General features: G+C 34.2%; 1 protein-coding gene across 2 annotated transcripts; it reads left to right on the forward strand.

Moving 5' to 3' along the window:
* The first annotated feature begins 2788 nt into the window (after window positions 1-2788).
* On the forward strand, window positions 2789-5671 carry LOC104107239 (uncharacterized). Of its 2 annotated transcripts, XM_070196347.1 has the most exons (5): window positions 2789-2924; window positions 3266-3331; window positions 4276-4697; window positions 4771-4951; window positions 5030-5671. In XM_070196347.1, the coding sequence occupies exons 3-5, from the start codon at window positions 4276-4278 to the stop codon at window positions 5270-5272; spliced, it is 846 nt and encodes a 281-aa protein (XP_070052448.1). In that variant the 5' UTR covers window positions 2789-2924; window positions 3266-3331; the 3' UTR covers window positions 5273-5671. The 2 variants fall into 2 exon arrangements, with proteins under 2 accessions (XP_070052448.1, XP_018630022.3); XM_018774506.3 differs by lacking the exons at window positions 2789-2924; window positions 3266-3331 and having other exon boundaries at window positions 3338-4697.
* The last annotated feature ends 10557 nt before the right edge of the window (window positions 5672-16228 follow it).

Consider the following 16228-nt stretch of genomic DNA (forward strand, 5'->3'; position numbering starts at 1 on the left):
AAATATTCAATCTTCTTTTCATTTATAGTCTCAATATGCCAACCACTTTGGCTAATATATTTGTAAATCAAAATATTTCTTTTGAGACTTACTACAATATTAATGTCATGAATAATTTTATTCATCTGGGTAGTAACAAATTAGTTCTTTCAGAGCTCTTAACTGCTTTTGTACTACAAGATCTTTTGTCACGCCATCCATATAATGAATGTCTCCTTCACAAAGAGAATCATATCATAATAATTGTCATGTTCAAAATCATCACAAGCAAAATAATTTCTTGCTTTACTTTTGCTTTTAATAACTTTCATAAGGCATGACAAAATATTTTTGGCGCATCACATGCATGCGACCAATGATATATTCATGTAACTACACAATAATATTCATTATATTTTTTTGTCTCAAACCTCCCTTAGAGGTGAGTTGTAGTATTTATCCAACTATGCACAAATACATTATTATGCATATTCTTTATCATATATATATATATATATATAATCTTTATCATATATATATATATATATATATATATATATATATATTCACATTCACTTTCAGGAATGAGTATGCAATCTCAATGTTTATCACAAGTCATATTCTCTTCAAAGAATTTCTCCCTTTTTATAATTACCATAGTGATAACTTTTATTATTTTGGCCTTTCGCATGCCCACATTCATTGGTCAATCACTTGTCTTTATTTAGACTTATCATGCACTGCTATCACATTCACTTCAAAAATGGAGCAAATCAAGTGGGACAAGCTTCATGTTTTTTTATGAAAATTATATTATTTTTTCTTTAGTTATTATTATTATTATCAATATGGTGCATTAGGACTCAAACCCAATGTCTTACCCATATAAAGGCATGCTAGGCCATAATGCGTTGCAACTTGAATCCAACGTCTTTTCATCAACATAGTGCGTTGGGACTTGAACCCATCATCTTACCCTCAATCTTTGGCATAATAGGACAAAATTCACTAGGACTCGCACTCGAGCCTTTAAAATATTATTACTTCATAATTATAGGCATAAGTAAATTAACTTTCAAGAAGACATATATAACTATTTCAATCTTGAAACAGTTCCTCTGCAACAAAAATGCTAGTTAGGATATATGCCAATTTTGCTTTCAATGAAATACATCATGTTATGGTAAAAATATTATTACTAAATTACCTTAATAATTATCTATCATAGTATATAAAAGGTCAGAACATATATATACATTGGAATATTATTTTTTCATATAAGAGATGTAGCAAATAAAGACATGCCTTTCCAGTTCTTTATTTCACTAGATACAATTGAAAAAAATATTTTTACTAAACACTACACATAAAGTTAATGCAAAGATATGAAAGTATGAATGGATTGCGTACATGTGATATGCTCAAATATTTCGCATACTAAAAGAAACCTATAAAATTAGTTGGTGAAAGAATAAATACAACCTCATATTACAAGTGTGAAGCACATGTATTTAATTACCATATGAACAATTCCGCGAGATGACATTAGCTCAAATAGAAACCAAATTACATGTGTTGCATTTTGATCGCTGTGTTTAATAAGTTTGGTGAAATAAAGTAATCCAATACTTTATGCAGAGAAACCACCCAAACAATGAAAGCTATAGTTTTTATGTTAAATAGGTGCCTAACTTAACAAAACCTTTTAGAGAGGATCAATTTATCTAAACTATATAAAATTATAGAAAATACATTTAAATTATTACGAGGATATCATTATGTAAGCGACAACCTAACACACTTTCATGAATTAGTTATAAAACACAAGCATGATTTTGTAGTAAATATAGCTAGTCAATCAACTGGTATTGTCCAATTGGAAAGTATTAATTCTAGAAAAATTACTTGGTATGTTGATCTTTCCACCATCATGTATCACCAAGTAACTAAAACGGGAGTTAAAGGTGAGAACATGACAGAAAGAGCATGCTAATTATAAACCATAAATATAATTTATACTAGGTGTACATACCTCATCTGATTTATTTATTAGAAATGTGCATACCTTGTTTGTACGCTTAGAATAATCGTAGAGGGCAATTCTTACTGTTTGATGGCCATATAAGTGTGGTGTAAGAAAAGTCCCAAAACATGAAAACTATTGAAGGATGAACTCTATATAACACACTAACAAAAGTCAAGACCTCAACGAAGCTAAGTCTACAATTCTGTTATCTCTTGTAGGAAGTGTAGATAAAATAGCAAATCATGTTGATAATTTTGTTATAAAATAAAAGCAACTTAGTAAAACATGAACAAGACATGTTGTTATGAAATAAAAGCAATTTAGTAAAACATAAACAAGAAATGGAGATAGAGAGAAGGAAGAGATTTTCTTCTTCAATTGTGTGTATTTTCCTATCTATTACAAGACCTTTATATAGGCATGAAAAGTGAAGAAAAATATGTCATTGAATATGTCATTAAGCATAGAAATATGTCATTGAATATGTCACTAAGCATTTGAGAAGATCATGGAGGAAGAGTAGACATCCACCATAATTTGATTTTTCTTATAACAAATTTTATATTATCAGTGCATTTTAGTCCTTTTTAGTAAATTACCCATCTTATTTTGTAAGTTATTATTATTACTGATGATTATATAAATCTTTTTTTACGGGAAATTATATAAAAGTTAAAATTAATCATCATTGGCCCGTTAACTCACCGTCCCCACCATTACAACTGCCATGTACTACACATAATTGAGCATCCAGCAAGTTGGGCATCCTGACTCCTATGATCTTCTTAGATCCTTGTCATATTTCATTCGGTATAGGTTAAGGGTTTGAAAAGGTTGTAATCTTTTTAGATCCAAATTACTAGAGTCTGCTGAGTGTTAGGCACATGCATCTGATCACAATACTACCAGTGACTTGGAGGTAAACAATGTATTATATCACTGCTTCAGAAAATATTCGGCTGTGTGTGTGAATTATATTACTGCTTCAGAAAATATTCAGGTACTCGACAAGCAGTTCTCATTGGTAATGTTAAATCACGATGTTGAACTTTATGTTCATAATATTACAAGGACAACAAACCATGATAGTGTTTGATCCAAAAGTATTAGTGATAATAATAATGGTAAACTACAAGGCTCAATTGTTTTACATTAGAGTTTATGTGTGTCATATATATTTCTATAGATGCATTTCCAGTACTGTAAAATTTGGTAATCTATGACCATGAAAGACATAAAATTTTATATTTTTTGTTGCAGTTGAATAATCTTGAGCTTGTTGTCAATTTTGCCAAACACGGAAACTTTCCTGGTGCTGAGAATTTGGTAAGTTAAAATCATGTTTCTAAATTAGCACCTTCATGCCTCAAATCGATATTTCACACAAAAAGCACTATCTTATCTTTTATTTTTTGATTGTTAGTACCTCTTAAGTTGGTGTATTAACTATTATGTTTTCTTTTAGTACTTTCATCTAATATTCCAAAATGGATAATAGTGCTGTGTTACGTACGCTTATAATTGATTGCGAATAAAAGAATATTTGAATTGTGCTTTTTCTTCATCTGGAGGAACGAGGATATATATATTTGCCTATTTGGGTTTCCACATGCTTGATATGATCCATATTCTTGCTACGGGACTACAGCTTAGTGCAAAATATGAGCATAGTAACTTTCTTTGCCTCATTTTATACTATGAAGAAGTCACAAGAATAGAGAATTAATACTGCCACCTGATAGAAATATAAAACTTTTAAACTATAATTTCAAAGTACAATGTGTTCACTACTAAAAATCTTAAGATTGAACTTTAAGGTGTATTGATTGGCCTTAAACAATTTGTGAAATTTATGTTGCTATATAAAAATGATATTAAGAGTAAAAATGAAAGTTTATTCTTGTTACATGCATTGTATCCTAAGAGTATAAATGTTAAAGTATTATGATAAAGTTCTCCTTTTCTTTTTATAAATGCGTAGGGCTCTTCCAGAAATGGAGATAGAAAGTTAAAAATTTTAAAATACACACTTTAATTTTTTTGGTTGTCGACTTGTGTTGTTATCTTTTAACAAGGACCATTAATCAACTAAAATATAAGAAAATATAGTACATGATCAGTATATAGTGGTCAAATCCAAAGTAGTCATCTTTATCAATTTTCATGTATAAGGAAAGTTTATGAAACATTGTTTCGTGACGTTCCACTTAGTGAATTAAATAAATTATTTATTTCTTTATCTAATTATTTTATCTTGTATTGGGTAATAGATGGAAGGAGATCGTAGATGGATGTATGATAGAAATCATCCTAATCGTGGTGGGTTAAAGGAAGAATTTGTAGAAGATGTTAAAGGATTTATTGCTTATACAAAAACACTTCCTGAATTTCGTAATGAAGGAACAATCAGATGTCCTTGTGCTAAGTGCAAATGTATAAAGTTATTGATACCGGAGGATGTTAAAGTTCATCTTTACAGAAATAGGTTTAGAAAATATTATTATGTGTGGACAGTTCATGGGGAGAAAAATCTAGTTTTGATGGAAAGTAACATCCATTTAATCATAAATAAACTGGCAAAAAAATTTCCATGTGATTTTTTCAATGTAATGGAACATCTCCCAGTTCATCTTGTAAGAGAGGCACGACTTGGAGGGCTTGTTCAATGTAGATGGATGTATCCATTTGAGAGGTAATAATCATTAATTATTTTTCCGTTATGTATTTTGATTACACTTCTTCCCGTCTAAAATTATGCTATGTAGGACTATTTGCAAATGTAAACGGACGATGAAACAAAAATCCAAGATTGAGGGATCAATATGTGAAGCATATCTAGTGAAAGAAAGTTCTCATTTCTATTCATATTATTTTGAGCATCATGTGCTATGTTTGAGAAATAGGCCAAATTGGCATGACGATGAAGGTGATAATGACACGATGAAGGTGATAATGATCTTTTGGCACCGCCGATATCCATATTCAATCAAATTTACTTTTATAATAATTGTAATTTTTTTACAGGATAATTTCAAACGAATCTTGGAAGAGTTCATTCAAAGCCAGTCGATTGATGATCAAGGTAGGCAAATCCAACCAACCCAAGAGGAGATCATGGACATGTGGATTAAGGCAGCTGGTGGCTGCATAAGGGGAGAGTCTACGGCCTTGAATCAGAGTTTAGTATCGGCCGTCGTACTTCTGAATTGTCTGATTCTTATTCTTCGTCACATTGCTCGGTTGATCTGGATGAGTTTGAGCAATTGAATAGGAAGGTAGCAAAGATTACAGAGTTGCATCTTTAAGAAAGGGGTGCAAGGGAAGAATAGGCAAAGCGAAGGGAGGAAGAAGATAGGCGAAGAGAGGAAGAGGAAGAAGATAGGCGAAAGGATGATCCATTAAGACTTGTCACTAGTGATGTTAAAAGTCTCATGTCTCTGATAAACTCACTCTTAGCATCTGGTACATTTCCTGTTCCCCGTTTTTCAGCATCTGATGATAACTAAGGAGTAGTTTCTTTTATTAGCTTGTATTGGATGGTACTTGGATGTTGAATATTGAATGTTAGATTTTTTGAGTTTTTGTTCTACTTTTGGATTAGTTGGATTAATTATGAAATGGATTGATTAGTTGTTGTTTATGAAATGAATTGGATTGCATGTTGAATTTGGTATTTGAATGCTTAATTGTATTTAGTCTTGTATTGTTGGTTGTACTTTCTGTTTGACAGGTGGTGTAGTTCTAAAAACAGATTTGGGCATGAAAATATTTTTCAGATTTCCCACTGACTCCGTGGAAATTTTATGCTTTTTTCCCCACAATTTCAATATTTTCCACTAATTTTCGTGGGAATATTCATATGTTTATATCCAGATTATGAATATTTCCCACTGCTTCCATGGGTAAAATAAAAATAAAATCTAAATTATTTTTAATACTTCCCATGGATTCGGTGGGAAACTTAAGAAACTTAAATTATTTTATTTTCTTACTTTTCCCACGATGTTCGTGGGAAATTACACTAGTTGACCCCACCAAACCCTCAGTGGAAAAATTGCTGGGAATTACCCACGAATGTCGTGGGAGACTATTTTCTCACCAGCCATTTTCCTATCGAGCGTCTCCCTTGGGAATGTCGTGGGAATATTGAAATGTCACACAGATTTTCCATTGATTCTTCCATGGAAAAAGTCTGTATTTCTACTAGTGAGTCCTCTAGACTGGCCCATCATCAGCATGTAGAAATCATATCTCGCACCTCATCCATGGAATTCACAATCCGCCGAGGTAAAACTGATACCGAGCGCTCACATGTGCACACGAATCCGTGAAAGGGATTCAAAGAGCTACGTTTCAACCTAAATCAATGTCGCACGATAAGGAAAGAAAGATGAGAATTTTATCCTAAATGTGGTGTAGCCTCTCGAAGATAGGTATATACGTCATCATACCGATCCGCAAGACTCTACTAGATACTTGCTCATGACTTGTAGAACCTATGAACCTAGAGCTCTAATACCAACTTGTCATGACCCAAAATACAACTAGTCGGAGTGACACCGAAGCCAACCCGCTAGGTAAGCCAATTAACAACTATCCAATTTAATGAGATTTATTAAGATAAGAAATAATATTAAAATTGCTTTTATAAAAAGAAATTTTTAAGGATTGGTAGTACAAATCATGATCTTCTAATACTTATAGTTTATAAAGCTGGTATGAAATAAATACATTGTTTGAAATATACTTGAACAAATCAATAATTCTAAAGCTACCAAGAACAAGAGGCAGATATGACCGGAACACAAATACGCCTTCAATGCCAGCTCCTGCCATACACAGCAACATCAGCATCCAAAATCTACATGCAAGGTACAGAAGTATAGTATGAGTACAACCGACCCCATGTACTCAATAAGTGACAAATGTATCTTTAGGTTGAAAGAAGTGACGAGATGGGGTCAGAGTCCAGCTCTAATAACCATTCATAGTTCATAACAATATAATAAAATGGTACAAGAAAATAACTCAGAGATAAGATGTTCAACTCGTTCACATTTACGGAAAATAGGCATGCTTTTCAAGTATAACAGTAAATCCCAAATCTTTCACCGAAAACACCAAAAACATATGAGTATGTTTGAAAACTATGATTTTTCCCAAGACCTTTCAACAATAAATAAGATGTTTCATTTTCAGATAATATGAGGAAAGTACATCTCTATGCCTACATGTCAAAATACAGATGAAATCAAGAATGTCACCAAAACCGTGTATCATGAAGAAATATACCTATATGCTTGTATGTCAAGTATGCATGTCAAATGCAATGCGTCACAGTGATAAACTCATATACTCACACTCTCACAGTACTCAATATCACAGTCTCACACTCCCACTCCTCATGCTCAATCACTCAGCATTGTACGGTACTTGTGGCAGCGCACAACCCGATCCCATCATGAATCAATATTAATTGCGCTCACTATGGGTGTGCAGACTCCGGAGGGGTAGATCCTGCCCGAGCGCTAATATAACTTGTTGTGACATGCAACCCGATCCCATCATGAATTAATAATACCTATTGTGGCGTGCAACCCGATCCACATATAGCTATAAGGCCTATTGCGACGTACAACCCAATCCACATATTGCCATAAGGCATGTTGAGGCGTAAAACCCGATCCACATATAGCCATAAGGCCTGTTGAAGCGTGCAAACCGATCCATATATAGACATAAGGCATGTTGCAACGTGCAACCTGATCTATGTATCTCACTCACTATACGGCTCTTAGGTCCTAACTCAGTCATCAATCTCTGCAGTCTCTCAGGCTCACAAATCTTATGCCAATCAGCCCAAACAATGATAACATGTTGTGACAACAAATGATAATAGAAATTGAGATATGATATGCAAATGAATGAATATGACTGAGTATGTATCTGCAATTTAAGAAAATATCTCAACAATAGAAATGACCTCAGTGGCCCCAACAGAATAAACATATAGCCTAAACATGTTTTTAAACATGAATCACAGCTCAATTACTCTATCACGTAGAAATTGTATGGATAAAGATAAGATCAAGTAACTACACAATACCACATAATTAATCGAGCCATAATTCACAGGGTGCCGCCAACATGCCCGTCACCTAGCATATGTGTCACTTCACACCAAAAAAAGAACACGTATACTCAGGGATTCATACCTTCAGCACCAAGTTTAGAAATATTACTTACCTCGAACAAGCCAAATCCAATATCGAGAAAGTCAAATGATGCTCAAAACATTCAATCCCGCGCGTGCTGACCTCTGAATGGCTTGAAACTAGCCAAAAGCAATTCAAGAACATCAAATAATTCCAAAGGAAACAAACCCAATCGATAAAGGTCGAATCTTCAATCAAAACTCCAAAGTCGACCAAAAAGTCAAAACCCGGGCTCGCACACCAGAACTTGACAAAACTCATAAAATCCGACAACCCATTCAATTGTGAGTCCAATCATACTAGTTTCACTCAAATCCGACTCCAGATCAACGTTCAAAACTCAAAATTTTATTTTATGAAACATTAGGCAAAATTCCCAATTTCCTCTTTAAAATTCATTATTCAAATACCAAAATCGAAGATAGATTCATGCAATATAATTGAAACCGAGTAGAGAACACTTACCCCAATCCATGTGGTGAAAGTCCACTCAAAAAGTACCTCAATCCGAGCTCCATAGCTCCAAATATAAATAAAATAGCCAAGCCCTCGATATATATCTTCTACCTAGGCATCGTCGCAATCTGCGACCCACTTAGCCGCTTTCGTGGCATTGCTTTTGTGGCAAAAGTTCGCTCCTGCAAGTGACCACGGGTAGCCTGCCCTCGCACCTGCGGCAAAAAGTCCGCTTCTGCGATCACGCAAGTGCGAGTAAAAATTGTGCTTCTATGCTGCCATCACCTCCGCGTTACCAGCATCGCATCTGCGATCACGCAGGTGCGAAAAATAACCTCGGACCTGCAATACTGCTCTGATCCTGCCATGACGCTTCTGCGGCCACTGCCTCGCTTGAAAACGTCGCACATGTGCCCAACATTCCGCAGGTGCGATCACACCAAGACTACTAAAAAAAAACAGCCTTAACAAAATTGATCCAAATAACCCGAACCTCATTCGAAACTCCTCCGAGCCACTCGGGACCCCGTCCGAATATAACAACAAGTCCAATAACATAATTCGGACTTACTCGAGTCCCCAAATCACACATAGCAACATCAAAACGATGAATCGCACCTCAATTCAAACTTAATGAACTTTGAAACTTTCAACTTCCAAAACTCGCGTCGAAACATATCAAATCAACCCGGAATAAACACAAATTTTGCACACAAGTCCCAAATGAAATAACGAATCTATTTCAATTCTAGGAACCACCATTTGAACCCGATATTATAAAAGTCAACTCCCGGTCAAACTTATGAACTTTCCAAATCTTCAAATTTCCAATTTTCGCCAATAAGCGCCGAATCCTTCTAGAAATTTTCAAATGCAAATCCGGGAATATGCCCAAGTCCAAAATCACCATCCGGACCTAACAGAACAATCAAAACTTGGTTCTGGGTCAAATTCACAAAAGTCAATTTTGGTCAACTCTTCCAACTTAAAGCTTCAATCATGAAATTCATTCTTCCAAATCGATTTCGATTAACCTGAATATCAAAACTGACGATTCATACAAGTCATAATACATCATACAGAGTTGCTCATGTTCTCAAAACTACCGAGCGAAGTGCAAATACTCAAAAAGACCGATCGAGTCATTACAATGTTTTTAATTAAATGTAAAACTAATACTACAAAAGTAGTACTTGAGTTTCAAAAGCTTATAGCATTGCCAATAACCTGTTCATCGGCATCACTTATTAACTTGAGAAGGAACTGTTATAAAGTTCAGTCATCTGATATGGGAATATTTGTTATTTTAATTAAAGAAGATAACAAGCTTGGTTCTGAGCTCAATCTTTTCGAGAGCAAAAATAAAAATAGAGATAAAGCCACGATGAAGCCATTAAATTGAGAGCCAAAGAGTAAAGTGTGAGAGCAAAATAATAAAGTATAGCTTTTGCGTGCAAAGTCTTTTTTTTTCTTCACAATGGCGGTAAACCTCACTATTTATAGTTCTAATTAGGGAAACATGATCCTAGGATCAAACTATTCTTTAAATGAGAATAAAATTGCCATTGATGAAGATGTAACGGTATGTCTTAAATACAAATATTCTTTGTAACGACTGTTCATTTAATGCTATCAAATATTCCCTCATTGAATGTTGTCCGATTACAAATCTTTGAACTTTTGTCGTCGACTACTTCCCTTCATAATCTATCTGGTACCGGTTCACACACATCACATTCGGTACTAATTATTTCCCCGCTCAATCCTTTTCCTATCTTCAAAGTAGAACTAATGCTGTAAAAGTTGTACTTCAATTTTATAAGCTATAGCATTGCCAATATCCGGATCATCGGCATCACTGAGTAACTTAAAGAGAAGGAATTGTTATAAAGTCCAGTCATCTGATATGGAAATATTTGTTATTTTAATTATGGATTAAACCTTGTTTTAGTTAATTTAATCTCAATCATCGATTTTAAAATATGACATATGTCCACATTCAAGTAAGAACGGTGAAAGTAATTTACAACGTCCAATTTAGCTTTATAAAATAAATTCCCTCTAAACTTTGAACAATAGACATCCCCTCTCCCTCCATGTCAAGCTTCTACTGTCAAATAAGATTTTCTTTAATCATGTTGTTTGCAAATAGCTTTTAAACATGTTGAGTTATTAACTATTGTGACTTATAATAGTTTTTACGTAGATTCCAAATATATGATTTTTATTTTGAGAAACTTAAAGAATAGATGTTCGAATTCATACAAAAAATTAGACAATTTGACACTCTATCCCGAAAATTTCAAACTAATTAAAAAAGAGGGAGTATAAGTTAATGATATTCTAAATAAATGAGTAGAATAAAAATATAATTTTAATAACAATCAAAACTATAATACTTTTTACACAAGTGAAAAATAAGAGAGAGTGAGAACTTTAAAATTATGTTTTAATTCGGGTAATGCAAAAGATAATAATAAAATTAGAGGTAAATTTCCCAACAAATTCCTAAGAAAATCTCTATTTATATTGTAGATGAATTTTGAATTACTATCTGAAAATATTAATTAACGGCAATAAACTCGTTTATCTATATAAACGATAAAGAATAAGATAGAAGTTGAACATGTATATATATATATATATATATATATATATATATATATATATATATATATATATATATATATATATATAGAGAGAGAGAGAGAGAGAGAGAGAGAGAGAGAGAGAGAGAGAGAAGGATTAAATTTTAAAACAAAGTCATAAAAGAATTATTCTAGTTAAGTTATGAACTTAAATAAATAAGATATAAAATTATTTAACTATATATAAAATAACTATGTTAAAAAATAAGATATTATATATCTAATAAAAATATATTATATCAAGGACAAAATAGATATTGTGTAGGATAAGAGAGGAGGATGTCGATTATTTAAACTTGAGGTAGAGTTTGATTTTGACGCAAAATACACATTTAGAATTTGGGGAAACGAAGACAAGGAGAAATGGAGACGCTCGATAAGTTAAAAAAATGAAATACTTTCTACTTATAAACTTAATCTGGCAAAGATTAATTAGTTGGTTTATGTAATTATCCATACCATATAAACTGAAAAAGTAAGCACAATTAATTATAATATAAAAATTATTTAGGATGTTATTCATGGCCCTCTTTTACGTTAAGTTAGCTGGATTGCAAGAGCTAATTAATCTATTGCTCCCATTAGACAATTGTTGCAGGCGTGAAGCATGGGAGCCATCAAACTTTAGAATATTGCTTTAAAGGACTGTTACACCTGTAAATGAAGAATTCGCATAAAGTAGACACTCAAAAAGACAGACAAGTGCACTTAGCAAAATCATATATCTTTAGAATTAATTAATGAATCTTTAAATTGATGAATGTACTTTTTGATAGTTAAATAATACTGATGAATGAACTTTTCCTTTAGTTGATTACTAAATCTTTTGGAATAAGGATTGTTATTGTCGTATATGAATGTTATTAGGCATTTCCGAAATATAAGCATCAAAAAAGATGTACATTTATCGAGTTTTTGGTCAATATTGTCTCTTATCTTTGAGGTTAGGTCTACTTCGGTTCCTCAAATATAGCACTGAGCATATTTAGTCTCTTAAATATGCTAAAGTGAAATACATTTAGTCTCACTGACACAATGTGTTCAAAAACTAACGATGTTACCCAACTCTGATTCATAAAACAAATCTTCTGCTCTGAAACAAAACGTTTTCTCTCCTTTTATTGGATAACACAAATTATCACTTTAATTCCTTATTTTTAGATAATGTCGTTATTGTCACGTATGAATCTTATTAGGCGTTTCCGAAATATATGCATCAAAAGAGATGTACATGTAAAATACCAACCTATTTTTGAGTATTTACGTGTCGTTGAATAATTTGAGATTTTCTGTAATGTTTATATAATATTTGTGGTTACGTTTGATCGAGGTGTTTCCCCCATTTGGAACAAGGTTTCACATTGCAGATTTTTTAGCTTTCAAAGAAGTAATTAAAGAAATAGGGTTACTATAATCACATAATAGCATTTTTGAATGTTTACGTGAGGCTATCCTCTTCAAAATGATATCGGCTCTTAGAAGTTTGTTTGCAACTGTTTACCCGTAAAACGGTACAGTTAAATTTGTTATGTAATTTATAGATAAACGAATCGACTTGATCCAAAAACGATAAAGAGATAGAATTGAAATTAAGATTTAACGATTGAAATTAAAGAAGATAATACGCCCGGTTCCACGCTCAGCCTTTTCGAGAGCAAAAATGAAAGTAGAGATAATGCCATGATAAGCTATTAAATTGAGAGCCAAATAGTAACGCATGAGAGCAAAATGATAATGTATAGCTTTTGCGTCTTTTTTTCTTCACAATGGCTGTTAACCATACTATTTATAATTTTACCTAGGGAAATATGATCCTAGGATCAAGTTCCTCTTTAAATGAGATTAAAAGTGTCATTGATGAAGATGTAACGGCATGTCATGAATGCAAATATTTTCTGTAACGACTGCTCATTTAACGCTAGCAAATATTCCCTCATTGAATGCTGCAAGATGGGAAATCTTTGAACTTCTGCCGCCAACTACGTTCCCTTCGGAATCCATCTGGTATCGGTCACACACAACGCCTTCAGTACTAATTATTTCTAGACTAGTCCTTTATCTATCTTCGGCTCCACATGTCAACATACCATTCGACCACATGTTATCTACCAATTTTACCCCATACAGATAGTCCCCCTACTTTTTGGTGACGCAATTTTGTGTTATCGAGAAGTAGGTGAATATTCCTTACTTGGCGGAAAAGTTCCTGAATAGTCTCTGATTCTTGAAAGGGTGTATGTCTTCTTGTATTTAATAGCCCGAACACGTGTTGCCCCACGATACATCAAATATTTTTACCGGTTTTTGAGGTAATCATGACCGCGATTTTTTTCATCTATAACTTCTTCGATATTCATCATTTTTACTTTTTTACCTCCACAACTATCATAAGTCCTTTGCATCTTCTTAGAAATCTTTAACATCCTTCTACTTTCACAACAAAAACTTTTTCTTTTACATACCTCTTATCACCTTGTCTTCATACACTGCTTCCTTTAATTACTGGTCTTTTCTTCGGTGGAGGCCCGAAGAAAAACAAAGACAAGGAGGTTGATGCTGATTCGGAACCTCCAACTATATATTATCACCATAATACCTCTTCAACTCAGCACTGCAAACGACCATCAAGAAAAAGCTAATTCTGCAACTTCCCAAGGCCACCATTGTTTTGGCCAATTCGCAGGCCAATGGCCCTTGGAATAACCTCATGTATAACTGCCCATCTATAAGGCGATAACGAGCTGCTTTGGTCCGCATTACCCGAGATGCCTTTGGATCCACGGGTAATTTACCATGATGGAGATACTCGATGAACTCATTCATCCAGTTCCATACCAAGTTGGTTGAATTTACCTCGCAATAACCATCTACTTGCAACACCGAATACAAAAGATGGACGATTGTACCCGAATCAGATCCTTTCATCTCTGTCAACGACCCCAAATTAGCCAATGCACCTGCTTCCACATTTTCTTCCCTTGGAATGCTAGCGTGCCCCTATCTTGTCAGTCGTTGCTTTGGACGACTGACCATTCCCCAAATCGTGCAAACAATACCTGGACCTTATTCAGATACTGTTGCATGCGTTTTTCCTTTGTGTTGAAAATCTCATACACTTGGTTTAATACCAGGTGGAATCGCATTTTACTTCGATGACCTCGGAGCCTAGTCCCCGGGCTAGTTCCAGTCCCGTAACAAAAGCCTCATCATACTCAGCTTTATTGTTAGTTAACGGAACAATTTTAATGGCCTACCTAAGATTTTCCCCGAGGGCCTGATTATAACTACCCAGAGACAAACCCTTTTATATTGAAAGCTCCATGCATAAACAAGATCCAAACTCTTGATGTCATTTCCGACACCAACACTGCTTCCTTACCAGTCAAGGAAATTACCCAAGACTGTAATCGTCCAAAACCTGTGACTTGATTACAGTCATACGTTTGTACTCAATGTCGAATTCGCTAATTTAGACTGCCCATTTAGCCACACGGCCTGACAATTCAGGCTTGTGAAGGACATTCCTTAAGGGGAAGGTTGTCACAACGGCTATTGGGTGACACCGAAAATAAAGCCTAAGATTTCAAGAGGCAACTACAAGATACAAGGAAAGCTTTTCGAGGAGCGGATAACGAGTATCCGCTCCCGAAAATATTTTACTATCATAGTAAATAGTAAATTGCGTACCTTCCTCTTCGCGAACTGGCACTTAACACTATATCCGAGACTGCTAGATATATCAACAATTGATCGCCTTCCCCCGATTTTGACAGTAACGGGGAGGGGGGTAGAAAAGTACCTTTTTAGGTATTTCAATGTCTGTTGGCATTCCAGAGTCCATTCGAATCGTTCTTCTTTTTCAGAAGTGAAAAGAAGTGATGGCACATTTTCGAAGATCTTGAGATGAATCTACTTAGATCAGTCAACCTTCTGGTCAACCTATGTACTTCCTTCACGCTTGTAAATTGGTTTGGATTGTCTTTTATAGCCTTGAGTTTATCAGAATTTACCTTGATCCCTCTTTGCTAGACCAAAAGCCCCAAGAACTTACCGGAACCAACCCCGAACGCGCATTTCTCCGAGTTGAGCTTCATGTTATGCTTTGTTAGTATGTTGAAAGTTTCTTGAAGATATTTCAAATGATCTCTTGCATTCAAAGACTTGACCAACATGTCATCAATATATACTTTCATCATTTTGCCTATCTGATTCTCAAAATTTCTAATAACGAGCCTCTAATAAGTGGCCCTAACATTTTTAAGCCCAAACGACATCACATTATAGCAATATGTTCCAAAGTTCATTATAAACGAGGGGTTTTCCTGATCCTCCAGGTTTATCGTGATCTAGTTGTACCCGGAGTAAACATTGAGGAAACTCATTAGCCCGTGTTCGGTCGTAGCATCAATTATTTGATTAATGTTTGGCAATGAGAATGAGTCTTTAGGGCATGCCTTATTTAGATCCTTATATTCTACGCATATCCTAAATTATTTATTCTTCTTTGGTACTAAAAATGCATTGGCTAACCATTCTGGATATTTTACCTCCCGGATCTAACCAATATTGGGTAATCGAGTAACCTCTTCTTTTACAAATCTATTTTTGACCTCTGCTATAGGGTGTTTCTTTTGCCTTATCGATGGGAACTTTGGATCCAGACTCAGCTTATGAAATGCTACCTCTAATGGGATACGTGTACCATGAAAATCAGTCAACGTTAGCTTTAAGAAAATTTATAAATTCTAACCTGAACTCGGGATTTAATCTTGTTCCCAGATGAAACTTTCTTTCAAAAAATTCTTCGAACATGGCCACTTGATCGAATTCTTCTACGATCGATTTGATCGCATCCGTCTCCTTTGGTACATGAAAATATCTCGGAACCTTATGGGATTCCGATG

Source organism: Nicotiana tomentosiformis, chromosome 2 (assembly GCF_000390325.3).
Source record: "Nicotiana tomentosiformis chromosome 2, ASM39032v3, whole genome shotgun sequence".
In the NCBI taxonomy this organism is placed as follows: Eukaryota; Viridiplantae; Streptophyta; class Magnoliopsida; order Solanales; family Solanaceae; genus Nicotiana; species Nicotiana tomentosiformis.